Here is an 18,280-nt window from a genome sequence, read left to right on the forward strand (position 1 = left end):
CCAGCGCCACAACGTCCTCCCATTGCGCAACGATCTGCAAACATTTTATCCTGTGGATCAGATACTTACTTCCGCAATGTGGCTGCTGGAGAACGAGGGAAACGCGCTCGAGGGTTCGTATCGAGCTTCCTGCTGACAGCAGCCAGCGACACGAGCTAACGCGATTGATCCCAGGCCGGCGCATCTGGCTGCGCCCCGGAAAACTGTATCTCTTTGGCCGAACATCCGCGAATGTCGAACGTATGCGATTCAACTGACCCCCGAATGACTCACGTTGCTGACAACTGCAGCCGGAACCCTCACGATCGCCCACAAGACCATCTCGCGCAAGCACATGACGATACAAGTCGACAAGGTTCCCGAAGGCGACAGCGTACGTTCTAGTTGGGTATACATAAGGCAACTCTGCTGATCTTATTCGCAGCAAGATCTGTCCAGTCGGTCGACGATAACGATCGAAGACTTGAACACGAAGGCGGGCACAACGGTCGATGGACACAAGTATAAGGGCGAGAAACATGTGGTGACCGAAGCGACGGCAGAGATCAAGATTGGCGGTTGCACGGAAGTCTTCCGGTACGGTCGCACTCTATCGCGAAAGAATGAACTGCTGCTGACCATTTTCTAGGTTGACATGGCACCCGGTGGTGCTGACCTTCAGTTTCTCCAGTCGCGAAATGCAAGCCGACCCCTTGTCCCGACTGCGAGCCGACGTCGAGCAGCTGGACATCAAGCTTACATCCGAATACGATGTTGAGCATACGACACACGTGGTGGTAAAAAAGCGTAATACGTCAAAGGGCCTTCAAGCTCTTGTCAATGGGAAATACATTGTGACGGACTCATTTGTCGATGCGATTGTTGCGGCAGCGACTTCGGAGCCAACAGCTATATGTGCGCTGGAGGATAACTTCGACAGCTCCTGGCCCGATGCCTTAAGCCACTTGCCTCCACGTGGCGGCGAACCTGTCGAGCGTCCCAACGCCGCCTATGCCCCCGACGAAGGTCGCCGCGACATCTTTGAGGGATACACATTCATTTTCTACGAAAAGGGCCAGTTTGAGAATCTTCGCGCCCCCATCATCAACGGCAAGGGCAAGGCGCTTTACACAAAGGTGACCCCCAACGCGACTACTGTCGACGAGTTCATTCTGTACGTCAAAACAGAAGCAGGCGAGAAAGGGCTTGGGTGCTTTGAAGATGGCAGCGAGGGACGAGGTGTTGTTGTCGTCCGCTACACGCCTAGCAAAGGTGATTCTATGGCCTGGTATGCGGACTTTTTTACTCAAGTCTCGCTCCGATTGGACCATAGGCCCATTGAGCAGAACGAGTTCCTTGAGGCGATTCTCGTCAAAGACGCCAGTATTCTGCGTCGGCGTCTGGAGATTGACCCTACTCAGGAGCCTCCACGCACAGCGCCGCAGCAGGCTTCGAGCAGTGACTCGATGGATGTTGACCAGCCCGCCCCTTCACAACACACACCCCAAGAATCTGCACCGTCTGCTCCACCAGTGAGACCAGCTCGTGTGCGAAGGGCAGCCACCAGACGTTTTGCCGGATTCGATAATGACGACGACGATGATGGTCCTGTGGTCCCCAAAGAACCAGAGAGCGTGCCTGTCAACGCTGAACCGGAAACCGAGGAGGGGTTATTTGTGTCGCAAGAAGCGGCCGTACTTGATGAAATCCCAGACTCGTCACAAGAGACGAACATCAGGAGGTCGCAGAGGAAGCGGCCTCCATTAGAGGATGACAGCATCATGGATGATATTATCCCAAATGCGGCCGCAGCCAAGCGACGACGGATTGAGGCTGGAGAAGATCCAGACCCGCGACCTAAGGAGCCCGAACCTCCAAAGGCTCCGGAGCCGAAGCCTGCTACTAAGCCCAAGAAGGTGAAGCAAGAGATTGATGTCCTCGAAGTCGCTCGCAAAAGACGTGAAGAACTGGAGGCTGCGGCCAAGGCCGAAAAGGATGACCTTCGCAATTTGCCAGCCGACCTTGACTTGGCAGAAATCGGTCGGAACCAAACCACGGTGGCCATGCCTGTACGTCAACGGCCGGCAACCAGGACTCACGAGGAAGACGTAGCGAGCGGCAGATGGAACCCGGCCTGGAATGGACGCAAAAATTTCAAAGGCTTCGTACCCCGTGGCGAGCTCACGGGACGACCGCGCCAGAAAGTCATTGTACCTCTAAAGGAGGTCAAGAAGAAAGATTATGGCATTGGCGATGAGTACTGGCTCGAGGACGACAGTCAGAAGAAGAAGAAGGACGACACCCAGAAAAGCGGCAGGAATACTAGTCAGAAGAGTGGCATGAGTAGTGGTCAGTCTGCCGCTTCGCGACGTGTGTCACTTCAAGATCGGGGCACAGTTAGCATTGTCAGCAGCGACGAAGAGGATGAGACGCCTGCACCCGAGCCCGAGCCAGAACCCGCCCCACCACGATCGAGAAGCTCCCGCGCCACGACGACACAGTCTCAAGCTACTAGCCAAAGCCAGAGGACGACGCGCGGCAAGAGAGCAGCGCCGCCTCCGGCTCCGACCGACGAACCACCTGCGAAGAAGACTCGAGCGGCGAGGAAACCTCGAGAGGTGGCTGATAGCGATGACAGTGACGACGACGACGGGCTGAAGTTTAAGTTTAGGAGACGCTGAGATAGCCCCAAAGCTGATCCTGAAGGCCTGCTGTTCAAGTGGAGCGACGAGTCAAAGGGAGCTATAACGCGAAGTCGGGCAAGAAGGCTTTCAAGAAGCCGTGCCCGCGAAGCTGGCGAGGGCAGCAAGGCCGACGACAATGATGCGGACGGCGACGCTGAGATGGTTGACTGCAACGCCAGCGAGAAGGATGTGGACGATGGCGCCGAGGAGGCCAACTAGCGATGTTTGTATGATTGCGGTCGCTGTGAGCGGTGCGTCTATTATGGGGTATCACTCTATCAGTATCTGTATGCAGGGTCGACCTGTTAATACACAGCGTAGTAACCGTATGTGCTTGTCTCTCTCTTCTAAGAATGTGCAAAAGAAGTGGTTTAATCCATCTCGTCCATGGCGCTCGGCTTCGCGCCTTCTTCCTCGTCCACCAGCAGCCCGACCAAACACGCCGAAAGCATAGTCTCGTAGTTGACCCAGGGGTGGATCTCCCCAAACAGCTTCGTGCCGTCTCGCCCGGCGCCGCGGAGCAGCTCGGGCTCGCCGGCGGGGTGGTAGGGCAGGTAGGGGGTGATGTTGTAGACGCGGCCACCGAGGGCCATCCAGGCGTCCTTGCCCTTGCGGCCGGTCATCTTCTTGAGCATGGAGGGGGTGACTTTGAGGTAGGGCGTGGAGGGGGGCAGGTTGCGCAGGTCGGCGTTGGGGCCGGAGATGCGGGCCCAGTCGAGCGGGGAGTGGCCGGGCGTGAGGATTACTTTGCGGCTTGGTTTGGAGGGTTTGGCAGAGTGTGTTGGCGGTGGGAGGAGGGAGGAGGAGGAGGAGGAGGGGGTAGGACCGCGGTTGGGGATGGGGCCGCGGGCGCGTTGGGGGGAGTTTGCGGCTGGGAAGGCGGCGAGGCGGGGTGGGACGGGACCTCGTGAGGAGGAGGATGGTGGTGGGGGCATGCTGCCGCGGCCTGGGAGGGAGTTCGTCGAGGTGTTGTTGAAGAGAGGCGGGGGAGGAGGCATGCTGCCGCGCCCGGGTGCCGGAGGGGGCGGCATGCTTCCGAGGCCGAGGGTCGGGGTCGGGTTCGCGCTCGTGGTAAGGCTGGTTGAGGAGGGCTCGTTGAGGGAGAAGGAGGGTACGGCTGGGCCGGCGGGGGTGGAGGGGTTGGCTTTGGGTGTTGTTTGTTCCTCTTCTGGCTCAGATATCACCGGCGTCGGGGCCGCGTTCGGACGGCGGATGATCGTGGGAGGAGGGGGCATGGCGAGGGCGTTGTTCTTCGGTGCCGGTGCCGGTATCGGGTCGGGGTCTTCGGGGAAGTTGATGGATGGCGGGGCAGGTGCGGCTGCGGTGCGCTTTTGCTCCTCGGGGCCGGCGGCGCCGTTGCTTGGGGTCTTGTCATCGTTCGGCGGGGGACTTGAGCGTGTCTTTGGTGGCGCCGGGAGGGATTGGGAGGGACGCCAGGTCAGGAGGAAGGGCGGCATGAAGGGGTGTATCCATGGCGGAGGGGCGACGATGACCCAGACGACGGAGGCGATGATGAGGGAGACACCGATGTAGCCCATTTTTTGTTGTCCTTGTTGGTGTCGCGTTGGGAGAGGCCGTGGGGGGCCGCGACGGAGATGGGATGGGTCGTCGTTTGTTGGGTGAGGGTCCTGACAGAGAGGCAGTTTGAGGTTGACGTCGTGATGGGATTTGGAGAATGTTGCGCTGCGAGTGTCTTCAGTCTTGGTCAGCGGGTTCAACGGTCACGGTGAGTGGTCAGCTGTCTGGCGTGGGGCCCGCAATGGAAGCTGGAGAGATGGTTGTTCCCTTAACGGGCGGCTGCTAAGCGACAGGGGTGCACCGTGTCCCCTTTTGGTGGGGTTCACAAGTGTTGCCTCGGAGGGCGGAATGACGCGCTACGAGATTGAGATTTCGAGATGGAAAGGCGCGAGGAAGGGGAAACAGGTACGTACCGCGACGTTCCGCTAGCGCGTGCCCACGTTCAATTTGGCCCGGCCGGGCAACAACCCGGGATCACGGGAGGAAGGGGGGGAGGAAAATAAACGAGATGGGCGCTGTCAAGGGCCCAAAACAAAAATAAAGCAGACTGGGAAGGGTCCGACCTGAAGGGGGAAGACACCGAAGGAGAGACGAAATGTCACCGCCGTCCCGAAGGTGAATCGTTTCCCGCCCTGCCGCCCTTGTCCCGCTCATTGGCGACATTCTTTTCCCTTTTTCCTTTTTATTTTCTTGTGAGTCTCCGCTAGCCTGCATTCATATCAGATATACCTCTCCAAGGTGTCTTATGGATGGGCCAAGGGTAGGTAGGTATCCGTAAGGCGGGCAAGAGTTGGAGACTAGCACTGCACACTGCACCTCTCGAACCAAATCACACAGCACACAAGACGAAATGTCACGACGGCAGACCTCTGAGATATCCGGGATTGGTTGTCTTGTGTCGTGTGGAGTGGGTTTGTGCAGGTTGGGACGCATGAATAAACAAATGCCAATCGAGATGAGGGGGATCCAACGGGCGGTTTCGAAGAATGACAACACGCCAGGAATAACATGGCCCAATGGACCATGGCCCATGGATAGTTTTGTGCCTTGCTGTGGACGATAGCGAACATGTCATATTGCATTATCTGCCATTCCCGTTCCCAGGTTCGCCTGCGCTCTCCTCTTTTTTTACGGATCCTCGGTGAAGTTGAAGCGTGAGAGAGGAGTCGAATATGCAACTTTGAGGCTTGCGGCTAACTGGTAACTGGGCTGCTACTGGACGCCCCCGTTTCGTGGAATCGTGAATGACATTCTTCAACTTGCGTCCTCCCCCCGCCGCCGCTGCCCATTCCAATCTCTCAGTCACACTCACCACTCGTGCTCTGTCTCGTTTTTGATCCCCCGAGTTTCCCTATTCCGGCACACACACCTTGGACGCGTCTGTTCGCGGTTGGTTGCTGCTGCTACCTTACCTGCCCTGTGTCACCGCTACGCCGTTGATCAACGACCTGCATGTTTCAATCGGGGACCGTTTCGTGTCGAGTCAACGCTGTTTGAGAGAGACAAACGCGAGACAACAAACCAACAACCTTTTTTTTTCTCCTTCTTTCTCGGTCTTGGTCTTTGGGCTGCAAAGCACATTGCCTCCTTTTTTTTTACTCCTATCCCGACGGGACCCCAAGCTGAAAAAGGTGAAGCGGCGAAGTGGTCCATCACCGCCTTTTGCCTCACCGACGACGAACCCCTCCCCTCCCCTACCCCCCCTCTCACACCCCCGACCTGCAGCAAGCAAGCACTTGTGCGTACGACGGGCACAGTCACACACACGAGAGAACCGGCATCGTCGTCGACTGCCTCAAGCGGAATTGCAGGCCCTGCGAACCACTTTCCACGAAGCCCACCGTCACCGGTAAACTGGGCACCTCGACAGTCGACCACCGCGCCCATCCCTGCTGGCTTCTATTTTTCTTTGCACATCTTTTGCTGGTTTTCATTTTGAAGCCTCGTTCCTGGGATACCCAAACCTGGGAAAGGAGTGCACGACGACGACAGAAAGAGGCAGGGAACGCCCGTGTTCGTCCAATGTGGTTTTCCGTTTCCCGGCCATGGTAGCCAGTGAGAAGCCGAGGACGGAGGAGGAACCCCAGGAGTACCAGTACCTGTACCTGTACCAGCACCTGTCCACCACCGCCGCCAGGAACCCGAACCGAACAGTCACCTGCAAATAGGTAGCGTAGCGGCTCCTGCTGCCCAAAATGCGCTCGCTCACCTCCGCCAACACGCCGGCCGGCTGCAACAATCTGTCGACTGCTTCTGAAGACCTCACCAAGAAACAGCCCAAGAAGCCCGACCCATCCCGGCTTCACAGAAACATCAGGCCATCGTCGCTCTCGCCCGCCACCGGCAACCCCGCCCTATCGTCAGCAGCATCAACAGCAGCATCGTCCAGGGCCTCTTCGCCTGCGCTGCTCTCGCCGACCTCGACGCCCTTGCGGCCCGTATCACCAGCACCAGCATCCGCGGGTCGCAAACCCACGGTCGCCCAGATTCGAGCCCGAACCACAAATAATCCCGCTAGCACGCCCACGCGAAGGTCTGTCTCTGGCTCTGGCATTGGCAGCACTGGCACCAGCACCACCACCAACACTCCATCCAGCAGACCAAAGACTGCCGCTGCCGCTGGAACTAGTGCTGCGACTGCGACTCGCACTGCTGCCACTGGCCCACCAACCGCAACGGGGCCCCGGCCACGCATCACAGCTACCACCACTAGAAGTAGAAGTACTGTGACCGTAGCCACAATTGGCGCAGGCACCACCAAAACATCAAACTCCCACTCCACCACTACAACCGCAACCGCCAACCCAACCGCCGCCGCCGCCGCTGCTGCTGCTGCTACTGCTGCCAATCCAAACCCAAACCCAAACACAACATCTTCTTCGCAATCACCACCCGCGACCGCCTCCAATACCACCACCACTACAACCACAACCACCGACGCCGACGACGCGGGTACCACTGCGGAAACTCCTGCTACTTCCCCTCAGGGTTCTGCCTCCGCCCGACGACAGCAACCTGCACTGTCCTCCAGCTTGCGCTCTCCCCTCCGCAACAGAGACCAAAATGTCCTGAACCCCTCATCTCGTCCTGCCAACGCCGCGCGAGCGAAGCCGTCGCCAACACCTTCGCCCGCCTCATCCTCCGCACCTGCATCCGCATCCGCCTCTGCATCCGCCTCTCCCACGCCCACCACGATGCCCCCCTACGACAAAGGGGGCAGCACGACTACCCGCCAGCCGGGAATGCCCTCCCTCACCGCAAAGGGAATGAATCGAGCTCCCCTCACCCCGAAAGTTGCTGCGAAGCCAGCCTCCGTCGTGACCCCCCTGGGCCGCCGCCGCAACGATAACACGAATAACAACACCCAACACCCGACTCTACACGCCGCTGCTGGGGGAGGAGCCAAGGACGACCTGACGAGTCCTGCGCCCTTCCTGGGCAATAATATCACACCGCGATCAGGTCCTCGCCAGAACCGCGTCGACAGCAATAATAGCACGCCCAACGGCACACCAAATCCCGACCGAACCAACGATTGGGATCACCAGCCCACTTTCCAGGCTGAGCCGGTAAGGAGACAAGTCGTTACCTTCAGCCCTGTCCCTTCCACCGCTGGCAACCGCCACGATGCCGACTCCAAATTTTTCTATGCGAGCGACGCCAAACCCTCAGCGCCCGCTCCCCAGCCCAAGCAGCCTGCTGCTGCTCCTGCCGCCCCACAGCGAGCTTCCACCTTCCTGTACGCCAATGGCAGCGCCGTAGACAAGAATCGGCCCACGTCCGCGGGCGTAGGCTTCACGCCGATGCTCGCTCCCTCGCTTGCACCGTCATTATCACCGACACTCGCGCCCACGCCGGAGCCGCCGCAGAGCAAGTTCTTTTATGCAAATGGAGCTCCAAATCTGGCTCCCGGCTTCAGGCCGTCGTCTGCAGCCTCGGGGACCGGGCCAACGATCGCAGAGTCGAGAAAGAAGGCTAGGAATTCAGCTGGCTCGGCAAGCGGTTTGTCCCTCGCGTCTCGGCCCATGTCGCCCAACAAGCCGATACAAGCTCCAGCTGCTCCGCCATTGGTTAAGAGCAATAGTCAACCGCAGACTCGGACCCAGATGACCAGCCCGCCACCGCTGGCGCCTTCGATGCACAAGCGCAAAATCAGTATGGACGCCGTCTCTCAGGTCGCCAGCCATGTCAACAGCCGGCCCGCGAGCCACGTCGGCTCAGACGCTGCACCCACCGATGCCATGATCATGTCACAGTTCATGGCTTCTCAGTCGCCGACTCCCTCCGGAGTGTCGTCTCCGACAATGGCCAGCTTCTTCCCTAACCAGCCGATCACGATAGCTTCGATATTGCAGGCAGCAGATGAGCTGAGCGAATCTGAGGGAGAGGAAGAGGAGGAGGACGATGACGACGACGATTCCAGGGATCTGGAAGAACTCCATAGCCCGACCCGGTCGAACCACGGCGACCCTTTGAACGATATGGTGAAGCACGCTAGGAGGGAACGCAAGGTCCAGGACCTGGAGATTACAAACGCTTCCCTGGAGGCCATTAACAGATCGCTCGAGAGGCAGCTCAGGAAACAGACGGCTGAATTGAGGAGGTACAAAAGACTGTCCCGATCTGGCCGTCTGTCCTCGGCCCCCTCTGCGCCACCAGCCGAGGTGCCGTCTGAGCCGGTCACGGGTCTTGGTATCGAAGGTGTTCTAGATCTTTCGGACCTTAGTGAGGAGGAAGAGGTTGAAGCTGGAGGTGAAGGTGGGGCTGAGGGCGAAGGCGATTTAGAAGACCTCGAGGATTCCATGTTTGAGTCATCGGAGCTTGACGATACGGACTCTGCCAAGTCGGACCCCGAGCGCGACACTCGCCGGAGGAAACGAGACGAAAAGCGACTTCAGCTGGATCTCACCAAGCACAGAGAGCTGCTTGTCGACAGTCAGAAGATCAATCAGAGCATCAAGAAGTGCTTGAATTGGACGGAGGAGCTCATCAAGGAGGGCAAGAAGGCTCTCGAGTACAAGGTGCAACCCAGCGAGGTGAAGCTGCCACCACGTGTGCTCCAGCCGGCTTACCTGCGAGACAACGAGGATGAGGAGTCGCGCAAGGATGGAGCGTCAGCACCGAGCAGTCCAGTGGATTCCCCGAGGAGTCTCACGCCAAATTGGAGCAAAGAGCCGCAGGACCGCGATAGCGGTATCGAGCTGCCGACGGAGGGCTCATAACAGCGCCTTCAATACCAACTACACATTATAATCTTTCAAGCAGACCGGGTCTCCCGTCGCGGCCTGGACGTTGCGGTGGCATCGCACAACATCACCACTCACGGAACATTTTCCTTTCACAAAATCACCAAACATTGCATCGGGAGACAGGATTAGTCGTAACCAGGCGTTTTCTATTTTCTCATTTGTGTCTACTCGGTCTTTCGGCATTCTAACGAAAGGAACGACATCATCGGCGAAGCATCATCTTTCCTCCCAAGAAGGGAGGGTAGAAACACTGCGACTGCTCATTTTCTGCAAACAAACCGGTTTTCCTTTGTCACGCGTTTTTGTGTACCAACAGATACCCCAAAGCAACTTTACATATAAAGAACGGAACATACAAGGGCGGGCCGAGTGGGATTTGAAGTCCAAAAAGAAGGCGCCCACAACTGGTTTTTTTTTTCGCCTGCGCTTGGTTTGGGGAGGAAGTTTCGACCCTTGCGAGCGATTTGCCCATCAGCAGATGACGCAAGTAGAAGACCAAGAATCAAGACGGAAAGACGGAGGAGACGAAAAAGGGGAACATGCAGATGATGACGAGCCGATGTGTATAATATCGATTCGAGTCAAATAAGACCAGTCAAAGACTCTGGTGATGATTTCAAGTTCGTGCTTCTTGCGTTTGGCGGTGAGTGATGTCAGATGTGAAGATCAGGGGTCTCATCCGGGTCCCTAGCGGGGAGTCCCGAGGGCTGGGCGGCGATGAGGCTGAGGGTTCTGGACCAGGACTCTGTCTCGATCGGGATGGGAGAAGGAAATATTAGGTCCCACATGGGTGCAAAGGGGGGCCGAGGTATTGCTTCTTTCGTACGCGGTGAAGGTCTTGCTCAACGGTCTCAATTACGAGTGGCAGGGGTATATACGGGAGGTGCAGAGACAATGCGCCGGGCCCTTGTGAGCCTCCTTTTTGAGGAGCGTGGCTTGGGTGATTGCGATGTGTCCTGGGAGGGAGGGGAGCTTGTTGGCTGGGGGTGAGACAGGAGGTTGACTGGGGTGAGGCTTCGGCTCGGAGACGGAGGTGACGGACCGGGGAGACTTTATGCGGAAACGAGCACCCGATCGCATTACTCGGTGGAGGGAGGGTTGTGCATTTGGTGATGCATGGCGATGCAAATAAAAAGTGAAGAAGATGAGTGAGAAACTGCAAAAAGAATCGGCCGACGGAGATGTCGGAGGCTATTTGCCTCGTGGGTGAATCGAACACCCGATCTCCTCATTACTAGTGAGGCGCTATACCACTTAGCCAACAAGGCGTTGGAGACGGCAAGCTGTATCTGGGATTAGACAGGATGGGGCTGGGGTGTGGGGCCGACGTTCAGTTTGGTTTGGGTGCCGGCGTTGGTTTTGGTCGGGGCGCGGAGGTTCTATCAGCGACTGTTTTGTCTTGTTGGCAGTCTGGTCAACCCATATAAGTAGGTATCGCAGTTCACTCTATACTTTTTTTCACAGTACTGAAACCCAACAGCAGCACTTTGACCTGTGCCCGATCTCGATAAAGTAAACAAACAAATCTCGGTATAACTGGTCGTTGACGCTCGGCTCAACTTATCCCCGGTAGAAGAGGGCAGGCGGTTTTGTCTTTACTTGGGATTTGGGTCATTTTGAAGCTTTTATTTGTGTTTTTGGGGGGCTTCTGGAGTTTGGTGCTGGTTGTGGGTGGTTGTTTAGTTGGGAAGTGGCTTTGTCGCGTCAGTGTGTGAGTGCTGGCTGCTGTAGGGTTGTGGTCTTCAGGACATCGTTGCTTAGGGGGAAACCGCAAAACGGATTCTCCTTTTTCTATGTTTGGGACGCGAGTGGAATGAAGAGTTGAAGCGCAGTTTCCACTCAAACGAGGGCTTTCGTTTAGGTTCCTTCTCCGCGAGAGACTCAAAGGCATGAGACCCTTCCGTCTAGTTCGTTGTGGGCGAGATGGGAACACGTTGACAAAACCCCCCCATCATCACGCAAGCGCGGGCTGCCGCTGAAACTTTGCACTAGAGGCTTTTGTATAGACGCAAAGCCTTTTATTCCAAGTTCCAACATATGTAGGTCAAGGGAAGGCAATATCGCGTCCAGCCTTGGGGGAAGGACCCTCGATGGAAATGTCGAATCGTTCAGACTTAGATACGACAGCCGTGAATTGGGTATAAAACAAGCCAATCTTGTATTGGAATATATTTCAGCAGGGATAAGCTGAAATTCGACGAATATTCAGCCTCCTTTCGCAGTCTGCAAACTCTACATCTCGATGCAGAAAGCGAGGGGATGCTCATAATGAGACGTGTCAGATGAAAGACATGGCGGCTCCTGCCCCTTCAGCATCGTCCTTCAACTCTCCATTAGTATTCGAGAAACGAACCCCACGATAATCAATAGAAACAAAGAGAAGTCTCCTGTGCGTTGCGTCGTGTCGTGTATCATGGTTGGGTTCTGCTTGCATCGAGATTTTCCCATCTTAAGAAAACGGTTCTACAAACTCAACGCCGAGAGAATGTCAAGAATTCGTTGGCTTGGTGCCCTGACAAATACTCCTTTCAGCTTCCTTTATATACGCGCCTGGGATTGCGGTATTCCTTCTCCTCCAGCACCGGTGACTGACTATCCACGAGGCATGGCATCAGCTATAAGAGGCCGATTCTAGCTGCTAACAAACGCATACGTGCCAGAATAAATGTTTGTTAAGAGCTATGTTGCCTGTTACGAGATAGATGCCATGCCACGTAAGTTTCGACTAAATTCATTGGCCATCTCCGTATGTGATTGGGACTTACGGGCGTGGTACCGGCGTCCTTGCCTTTGGGTATATTCCAATCACATACTCGATGTTCGGAGGGACTCCGATGAGTTTCTCCTCACCCTTCACGACGTTTGAAAGTTTCCTAAGTAGATAGTGCTGACGCTTCTATGGCGATTGCCTTGAGTGGCCTGTTTAAGTTTCCATCGCAAATTCAAAGCGGCGATTGACTTGTCTACCGTCAAACTGAGGAAGTTCGGTTTTTATGTTCAAATTTAGGTCATTTCTTTCTTGCTTGATACCATAATAAGTGCTGAGAAAAGGTTTACTATTCTGCCATTTGCAGACAATTCAGATCGACGGTGCCACGGTGGTGAGCACACATTACGTTTATATAAATGATCTCAAACACCTTGACATCATTTCAACAAGAAATGAATTTGCTAAATCTTTGGTGTCTCTAAAAGGCTTACAAAAGCTAGAATCTTGTTTCGGTGCAAGCTTTCTGAAGTAAGAATAGCATGATCGCTGTCGTAAGGTACCATCGGCACACTATGACCCCCCCCCCCCCTTTCTCTGAATTATTCATGTATGATGCACTGTAGCTCTTTCAAACAACAGAGACGTCTGCGATATCCTCGGGTGAGTCCTATGATTGTACTTGGCAAGCTCCTCGTGGTTTGTGGTGATCGCCGTTCACCGAATGGGGCCAGATCCGTTCGACCACATCGGAAGTTGTGCTCAACCTTCATTTTTCCAAGCATCTTTCATGAAGTTTTCACACAGTTTCAACCCTATGGAACCCTCGGTTCATTTCCGGCGACAGCGGCGGTTGAGACGTTGCGTCGTCATGGAAGAAGACCTGAGACTTGAAGCAGCAGGCACTGAGGCGGCATGTAGTATATAAGCCCAGATAGTTCTGTAAGTGTATAAAAATTAAGCAATAGTCGTCTTTGCCAGGTCCATGCCTTTAGGTGGTAAGGTAGCGCAGCATCTTTCCAATGGGCCATGCTTGCTGTTCAAAGCGGTTGCCTTGAAATCTTTCGTGAAGGGGGCAGCTTTCACTGTGTTTCGTCATTTTGAGTGTATTTACCGTAGTCAATGTAGTAGACAAGAGGTGAAACAAGAGTATTAGACAGATAATCCATGTCACAATTCGTACATTCCGGAAACCATGGTCACTTCCATAACGTCACGTTGAACAGGATTATGCAAAACCATCTTCGAAAGAGCTTTGCTTTATCTTTGATGGGAGGTGGTCCAAATTCCCACGCGATGGACCTGTTGACTGACTCTTTGTTATTGTTAATCGTTGTTCGCGACGTATTCGCTACATATGAGCAAACTGTTATCATATTCAAAGAAATGTAACAACACTTTTCAGCTGAGATCGGGACTGAAGCATATATTCAAGTCATTTTCATGCTTTCCTCTAACTAAAGGACATCAAGCTCAACCCATCAAACTTTACCGAAGTCAAATTGTTAAACTCAATGCTGAGTTATGTGATACCAGGGAGCTTTTATAGCTGTTCACATGAGTATGTTTCGGAATACATCAGAGTCTTGTTTTGGGATATGGACTGTCTTTAGGGGGGGTTCATGCAGATGTGATGACACTAAAGCCGTCAACGGTCAACCACTAGCATGGTGTCTAAGTTGGACAAATATCAGTCTTAACTCTGCGTACGAATCCCGGGGATTCTTCTTGCTTTATCGTTCAATGAAGAGAAGCAATGTGAGAAAGAAATGGCTGTGTCATTAAACTCAAATTGACGAATTTCCAAAAATCTAGCTCCAGTCCGGCATTCTTCACCACCTCAGCCTAACTCATGACAAATTCGCGCGGCGAAAAGAAACTTGAGCTCATGTTTGTCACTCCTTTGCAGGTTCTGAATTATGTTGAAACTCGTAGGTTATAGAGCTTTAGAATACGATTTTCACAGCGATAATTCAGCTTCTTCAAGAGTATCGTAAAACGCTGCTGCTTCACGGATCAGAATTTCCGACACAGAAAAGCTCGGCATGAGCGAAGAAAACCTTCCAACGCCAGGAGATAGGACACGGGACAATCAGGGACATAGAAAGGAAAACCCAAGCTCTGCTTTGGAAAAAGTTCGACATTTTTCATGACACCTTCCCTTAGTAGCTAAAAGCAAGACACTGAGCATTGTCCCCAACTAGATCCTCCATACTAGGTGTACTATGTAAGTTCATCTACAGAGGAGCTTCTGAGAACTAACCCAAAATTTGAGATAACTTTTCAAAACTGGACTGGGACTCGACAGGCGCAAGTTACAACAAACATCAATCTTCATAAAAGTAACACGATAAATACACAAACGGACAAAAATGAAGTTGGGAAATCAGCTTCTCAACACGAGATCTTTTGAGTTTTGTGTTTATTGAGCGAAATGCAGTGCGGAAATTGAGTCCGCTACTGACCGACCTCCGCAGCCTCAATCTTCCAATCCCCTGCCAATGAACCACCAGCGCCGGCACCAACAGACTGCAGCTTCTCTGGCTGCTGCAACAATTCTTTCGTGGTCAGTCCGGGCCAAACGGCCATCCACCTCCCTGTCATCTTTACTTTCGCGTGGCCTGCCTTCCACACATCTTTTGAAACCCTCGGCTCGCGTAGCTCGATGACATTGCTTACACTCTCACCAGGAAGCAACGTAATTAGGGACTCGGCACTTGGTGGCATCTTGCGGGTAAGTTTGACGGCGTCGATGTGGATAGACTCCGACGCCCCGGCGGGCGTGATAGACACTAGACCCAAGCCAAGGGCGGCCTCGTCCAGGGGAGAATTCCACTTCAGGATCGTCACGGGAGTGTCAGGACTAGTGTTCTTGACTGACACCGAGACGCTGGGGGCTTTCGAGGCGACGGTCTGGGAGAGGCTCAGCTGCAGATCGGGAAAGGACGACGACTCGGAGTCGACCATCGTGGGCGTTGATTGGGCCGAGAAGAAGTAAAGAGAAGTGACAACGAAAGCGCCTATAGCTAAGGCGGTTGGGAGCGATAGACGTCCCCGGCTGCGCTGCTGGGCGATCATGTGTTATAGCTCTGTCCGTGTCTGGCTGGTAACAGACTGGTATGATGCGAATGCTTTTTCTGCGGTTGGATGTTGAGTGAGTTGAGCGGCAAGATTGGTGACGGACTTTTTGGGGGCCCCTTCAACTCTAAGACTGGATATATGCAGGTAGATGAGAAAGGCAAGTTGCCAATGTAAGAAGGGAAAGTTGCCGTTGTAAGGCTAAGAAGGGAATGTTGCCATTGAAAGCGGGAAAAGTTGCCGTTGCAAGAAGGCTGTCGTATTGTTCACTCTCGCGTTACGAATCTTCAAGGGGCTGCAACTCCTTAATGATGTGTTTGTGGTTCGTTGTTGAGTAACTAACAGGCTGAGGAATACGAGAAATCCATATATGAGAGGCGTAACTTGAGGCAACTGAGCAAGCGGCAAGTTTAAGCGACGTTTGTAGAATATTTAAACTTGCGACACGTGAGGGGCAAGCTTGTGCTAATTCTTGATGGGGCCAGTCCATTTCAAAGAGACCAGTCTAGAATCTTTCGCCTTGCCATGCCTCGCTAAAGGGTAAGTCGGTAACCCCTTGAATCAACTTCTCACTCGTGCCAAGTCGGCCAAGAAAGCCAAGACACTTTCTCATTGGTGGTGCACGGCTGTGAAAACAAACAGCGAATTAGAAGACAGAATTTAAATCAACACACGGCTTCAATAACTTATTACAAACCAGGCAACGCCCCCACCATCAATCGTTGTGATCGACAATTCAGAACAACCATAGTCTTCCGTGAAGAGGGGCCGGGAACAACTTGTGACTTTCCTTTTCAATCCTCCAATATGCTTACTAGTCAGTGTTGGCCAAAGTGCCGCCTCTCTGGAATTCGAAGGCACAGATAATTGTGATTCGACCCCTGTTCCCAGATCGCTGTCCATCAGCCTCAGTTGCTCCCGACGAACGTATCGGAAAAGTTGCTGTCTTCAAGCCCCATCCCAAAATTGCTCGTTTTCAGTGGCGGAAAAAAGCATCTACACCTTGAGATTCCATTCTCCACGATACGACTCATGTTTCGGTCCAGGCTGAATGCAGCCTCACACAGCGGGGCCGGCGGGTTGCTCCTTCACGAAGATGTGAAGTAATAAAGTCGTGCTCTTCCGCTGACGAAGGAAGGATATTCTAGTCACAATTCAACAGCTGAGCTGCTACCGACCAAGTCCGGAAGATAATTCATTCATCCGCTCATTCATTCATTTATTCATTCGTTCTTACGTTCGTTTCTTCCACATCCCTTAGCCAAAATGAAGGCCGCCACTGTTGTTTCCTGCCTTGCAGCCCTTGCTAATGGCGCCGCTATCAACCTTGCTCGCCGAGATGCAAGCCCTCTTGATGTCAAGATTGAGCAGGTCGGCAACAGCGAACTGAAGGCCACCATCACCAACACCGGTAGCAGCCCTCTGCGAGTTCTCAAGACCGGTTCTATTCTCGACGACACTCCCATCGAGAGGGCTCAATTCTCGACCGCCTCTACTGACGGTGGTAAGTAGAGTTCATTACGTCTATTTTCATATAAGTCGGTTCTTTGGGTAGTCAATAGTCAACAGAGTTGCGTTCAACGGTATCCGCGTCTATGTGCGCGACACGAACCTCCCCGATTCTGCCTTCAAGACAATCGGTGCTGGTGAGAAGGTCGAGGTCCAGTGGGATCCCGCCGAGGTACACGACCTTAGCACCGGCGGCGAGTTTAATGTTTCGAGTGTCGGATCTCTCCGTTACGCTAAGGAGGGAAGCAACGACATTGCTGGCCAGATCGTCTACGATTCGGGCGTCCTCACCGCCAAGGTCGATGGAGTCAAGGCTGCTGAGGTCCACGCGGCGTTCTATCAGAGCCTGGCTGCTAAGCGTGCCAACGTCCAGAACGACTGCACCGGAAGCAAGAAGACGACCGTTTTCAAGGGCCTTGCCGAGGGCCAGAAGCTTGCCGCCGCTGCGCAGACAGCTGCCAAAGCAGGTACCCGCGTGGAGCAGTACTTCCGTTCGAAGTCGTCGGGCACCAAGGCTGCTGAGGTCCTTGGCAAGGTCGCCGACTATCTCGGCAGCTCGACTGCGGACGCCAAGATGTACTGCTCCGATGTTGGCAACTTCTGCGCCAACGCTGCTGCTTACGCTCAGGCAAGTCATATTGAACTTTGATTCCTTAATGACGCGAGTACTAACAAGCTTTCTCAGCCCGGCGTCGACGGCTACATTGTCCTTTGCGAGAACTCTTTCGAGGTCCCCGTATCTGGCGCCGGTTGCCGCGGCACGGACCTGGCTTTCCTCATGATCCACGAGGCTACTCACTTGTCTGAGATCGGTGCCACTGACGATGTTTGCTACGGATACGAGGGCTGCGTCGATACCATCAGCGCGTCTCAGTCGCTCGACAACGCGGACACGTTTGCCATGTACGCCAGCGGTATCAAGAACCGCTGCTAAATGGGCGAGGGATTACCTGTCGTCAACATGTTTTAACAAATTTCTTTGTATATCTAGCGAGTACTTGACGTATCTCTTACATAAATTGAACTAGCCTCGATGGCTGTTCGTTCTGAATACAAAATAGCCACTTCGTGAATGTTGACTTTTAGTTGTAGCCCAAAACAACTTGGAAATGGTGTCAAAGCGGCTGGATATTTAACTTATCGTTAATCTGTCCGTGAAAACCAGAATGCAGAGTTTTCCGTATGACGAGTGCCTGAAACCCTTTCCTCCGTGCCAATAAAATGAAAACCAAGATGAAAGCGCCCATGAAGATGCCAATTATTCGCCATGAAGCTTGATTCACAGCATTGGCACATTATTCATAGTGGTTGGGGCTCAGAGCGGGAATTAGGTATCGTTTCTAAAGCTACTTCCACAATCAACTGTTTTGTGAGACGACTAGTCTGCGAGCTCCGATGATGATTCGACGATGCAGGTGAAGAGACAAAAGGGGTGTGTCGGAATGAGACTACAGCAAGTGATCTCACAGGATTTGAGGTGTAGCAACAGTAGAAGAAGTCTCATCATCTAAAGGGGTTGGTCGAAGGTTGCAAAAACAGAAGTAGACACGGGGTCT

At 53.8% G+C, this 18,280-nt stretch overlaps 5 protein-coding genes across 5 annotated transcripts; 3 read left to right on the forward strand and 2 right to left on the reverse strand.

Moving 5' to 3' along the window:
* Positions 1 to 76: 76 nt before the first annotated feature.
* Positions 77 to 2,882, forward strand: Nbn (Nibrin; the record flags this gene model as incomplete). Its single annotated transcript, XM_037324530.1, has 6 exons — positions 77 to 113; positions 175 to 240; positions 291 to 373; positions 425 to 576; positions 629 to 2,616; positions 2,674 to 2,882. 6 exons carry the CDS (start codon positions 77 to 79, stop codon positions 2,880 to 2,882), a joined length of 2,535 nt encoding a protein of 844 aa, XP_037176456.1.
* A 152-nt stretch (positions 2,883 to 3,034) lies between these two features.
* On the reverse strand, positions 3,035 to 4,201 carry cyb5r4 (Cytochrome b5 reductase 4; the record flags this gene model as incomplete). The annotated part of the gene is made up of 1 exon (XM_037324531.1): positions 3,035 to 4,201. The coding sequence occupies one exon, from the start codon at positions 4,199 to 4,201 to the stop codon at positions 3,035 to 3,037; it is 1,167 nt and encodes a 388-aa protein (XP_037176460.1).
* A 2,175-nt stretch (positions 4,202 to 6,376) lies between these two features.
* Positions 6,377 to 9,403, forward strand: CGCA056_v009285 (uncharacterized protein; the record flags this gene model as incomplete). Its single annotated transcript, XM_037324532.1, has 1 exon — positions 6,377 to 9,403. The coding sequence occupies one exon, from the start codon at positions 6,377 to 6,379 to the stop codon at positions 9,401 to 9,403; it is 3,027 nt and encodes a 1,008-aa protein (XP_037176461.1).
* Positions 9,404 to 14,594: 5,191 nt separating this feature from the next.
* Positions 14,595 to 15,104, reverse strand: CGCA056_v009286 (uncharacterized protein; the record flags this gene model as incomplete). Its single annotated transcript, XM_037324533.1, has 1 exon — positions 14,595 to 15,104. The coding sequence occupies one exon, from the start codon at positions 15,102 to 15,104 to the stop codon at positions 14,595 to 14,597; it is 510 nt and encodes a 169-aa protein (XP_037176458.1).
* A 1,377-nt stretch (positions 15,105 to 16,481) lies between these two features.
* Positions 16,482 to 17,658, forward strand: CGCA056_v009287 (Neutral protease 2-like protein; the record flags this gene model as incomplete). Its single annotated transcript, XM_037324534.1, has 3 exons — positions 16,482 to 16,719; positions 16,778 to 17,313; positions 17,410 to 17,658. 3 exons carry the CDS (start codon positions 16,482 to 16,484, stop codon positions 17,656 to 17,658), a joined length of 1,023 nt encoding a protein of 340 aa, XP_037176459.1.
* Between the last annotated feature and the right edge of the window lie 622 nt (positions 17,659 to 18,280).

This window comes from Colletotrichum aenigma, assembly GCF_013390185.1.
Source record: "Colletotrichum aenigma strain Cg56 chromosome Unknown KSG_Cg56_contig06, whole genome shotgun sequence".
In the NCBI taxonomy this organism is placed as follows: Eukaryota; Fungi; Ascomycota; class Sordariomycetes; order Glomerellales; family Glomerellaceae; genus Colletotrichum; species Colletotrichum aenigma.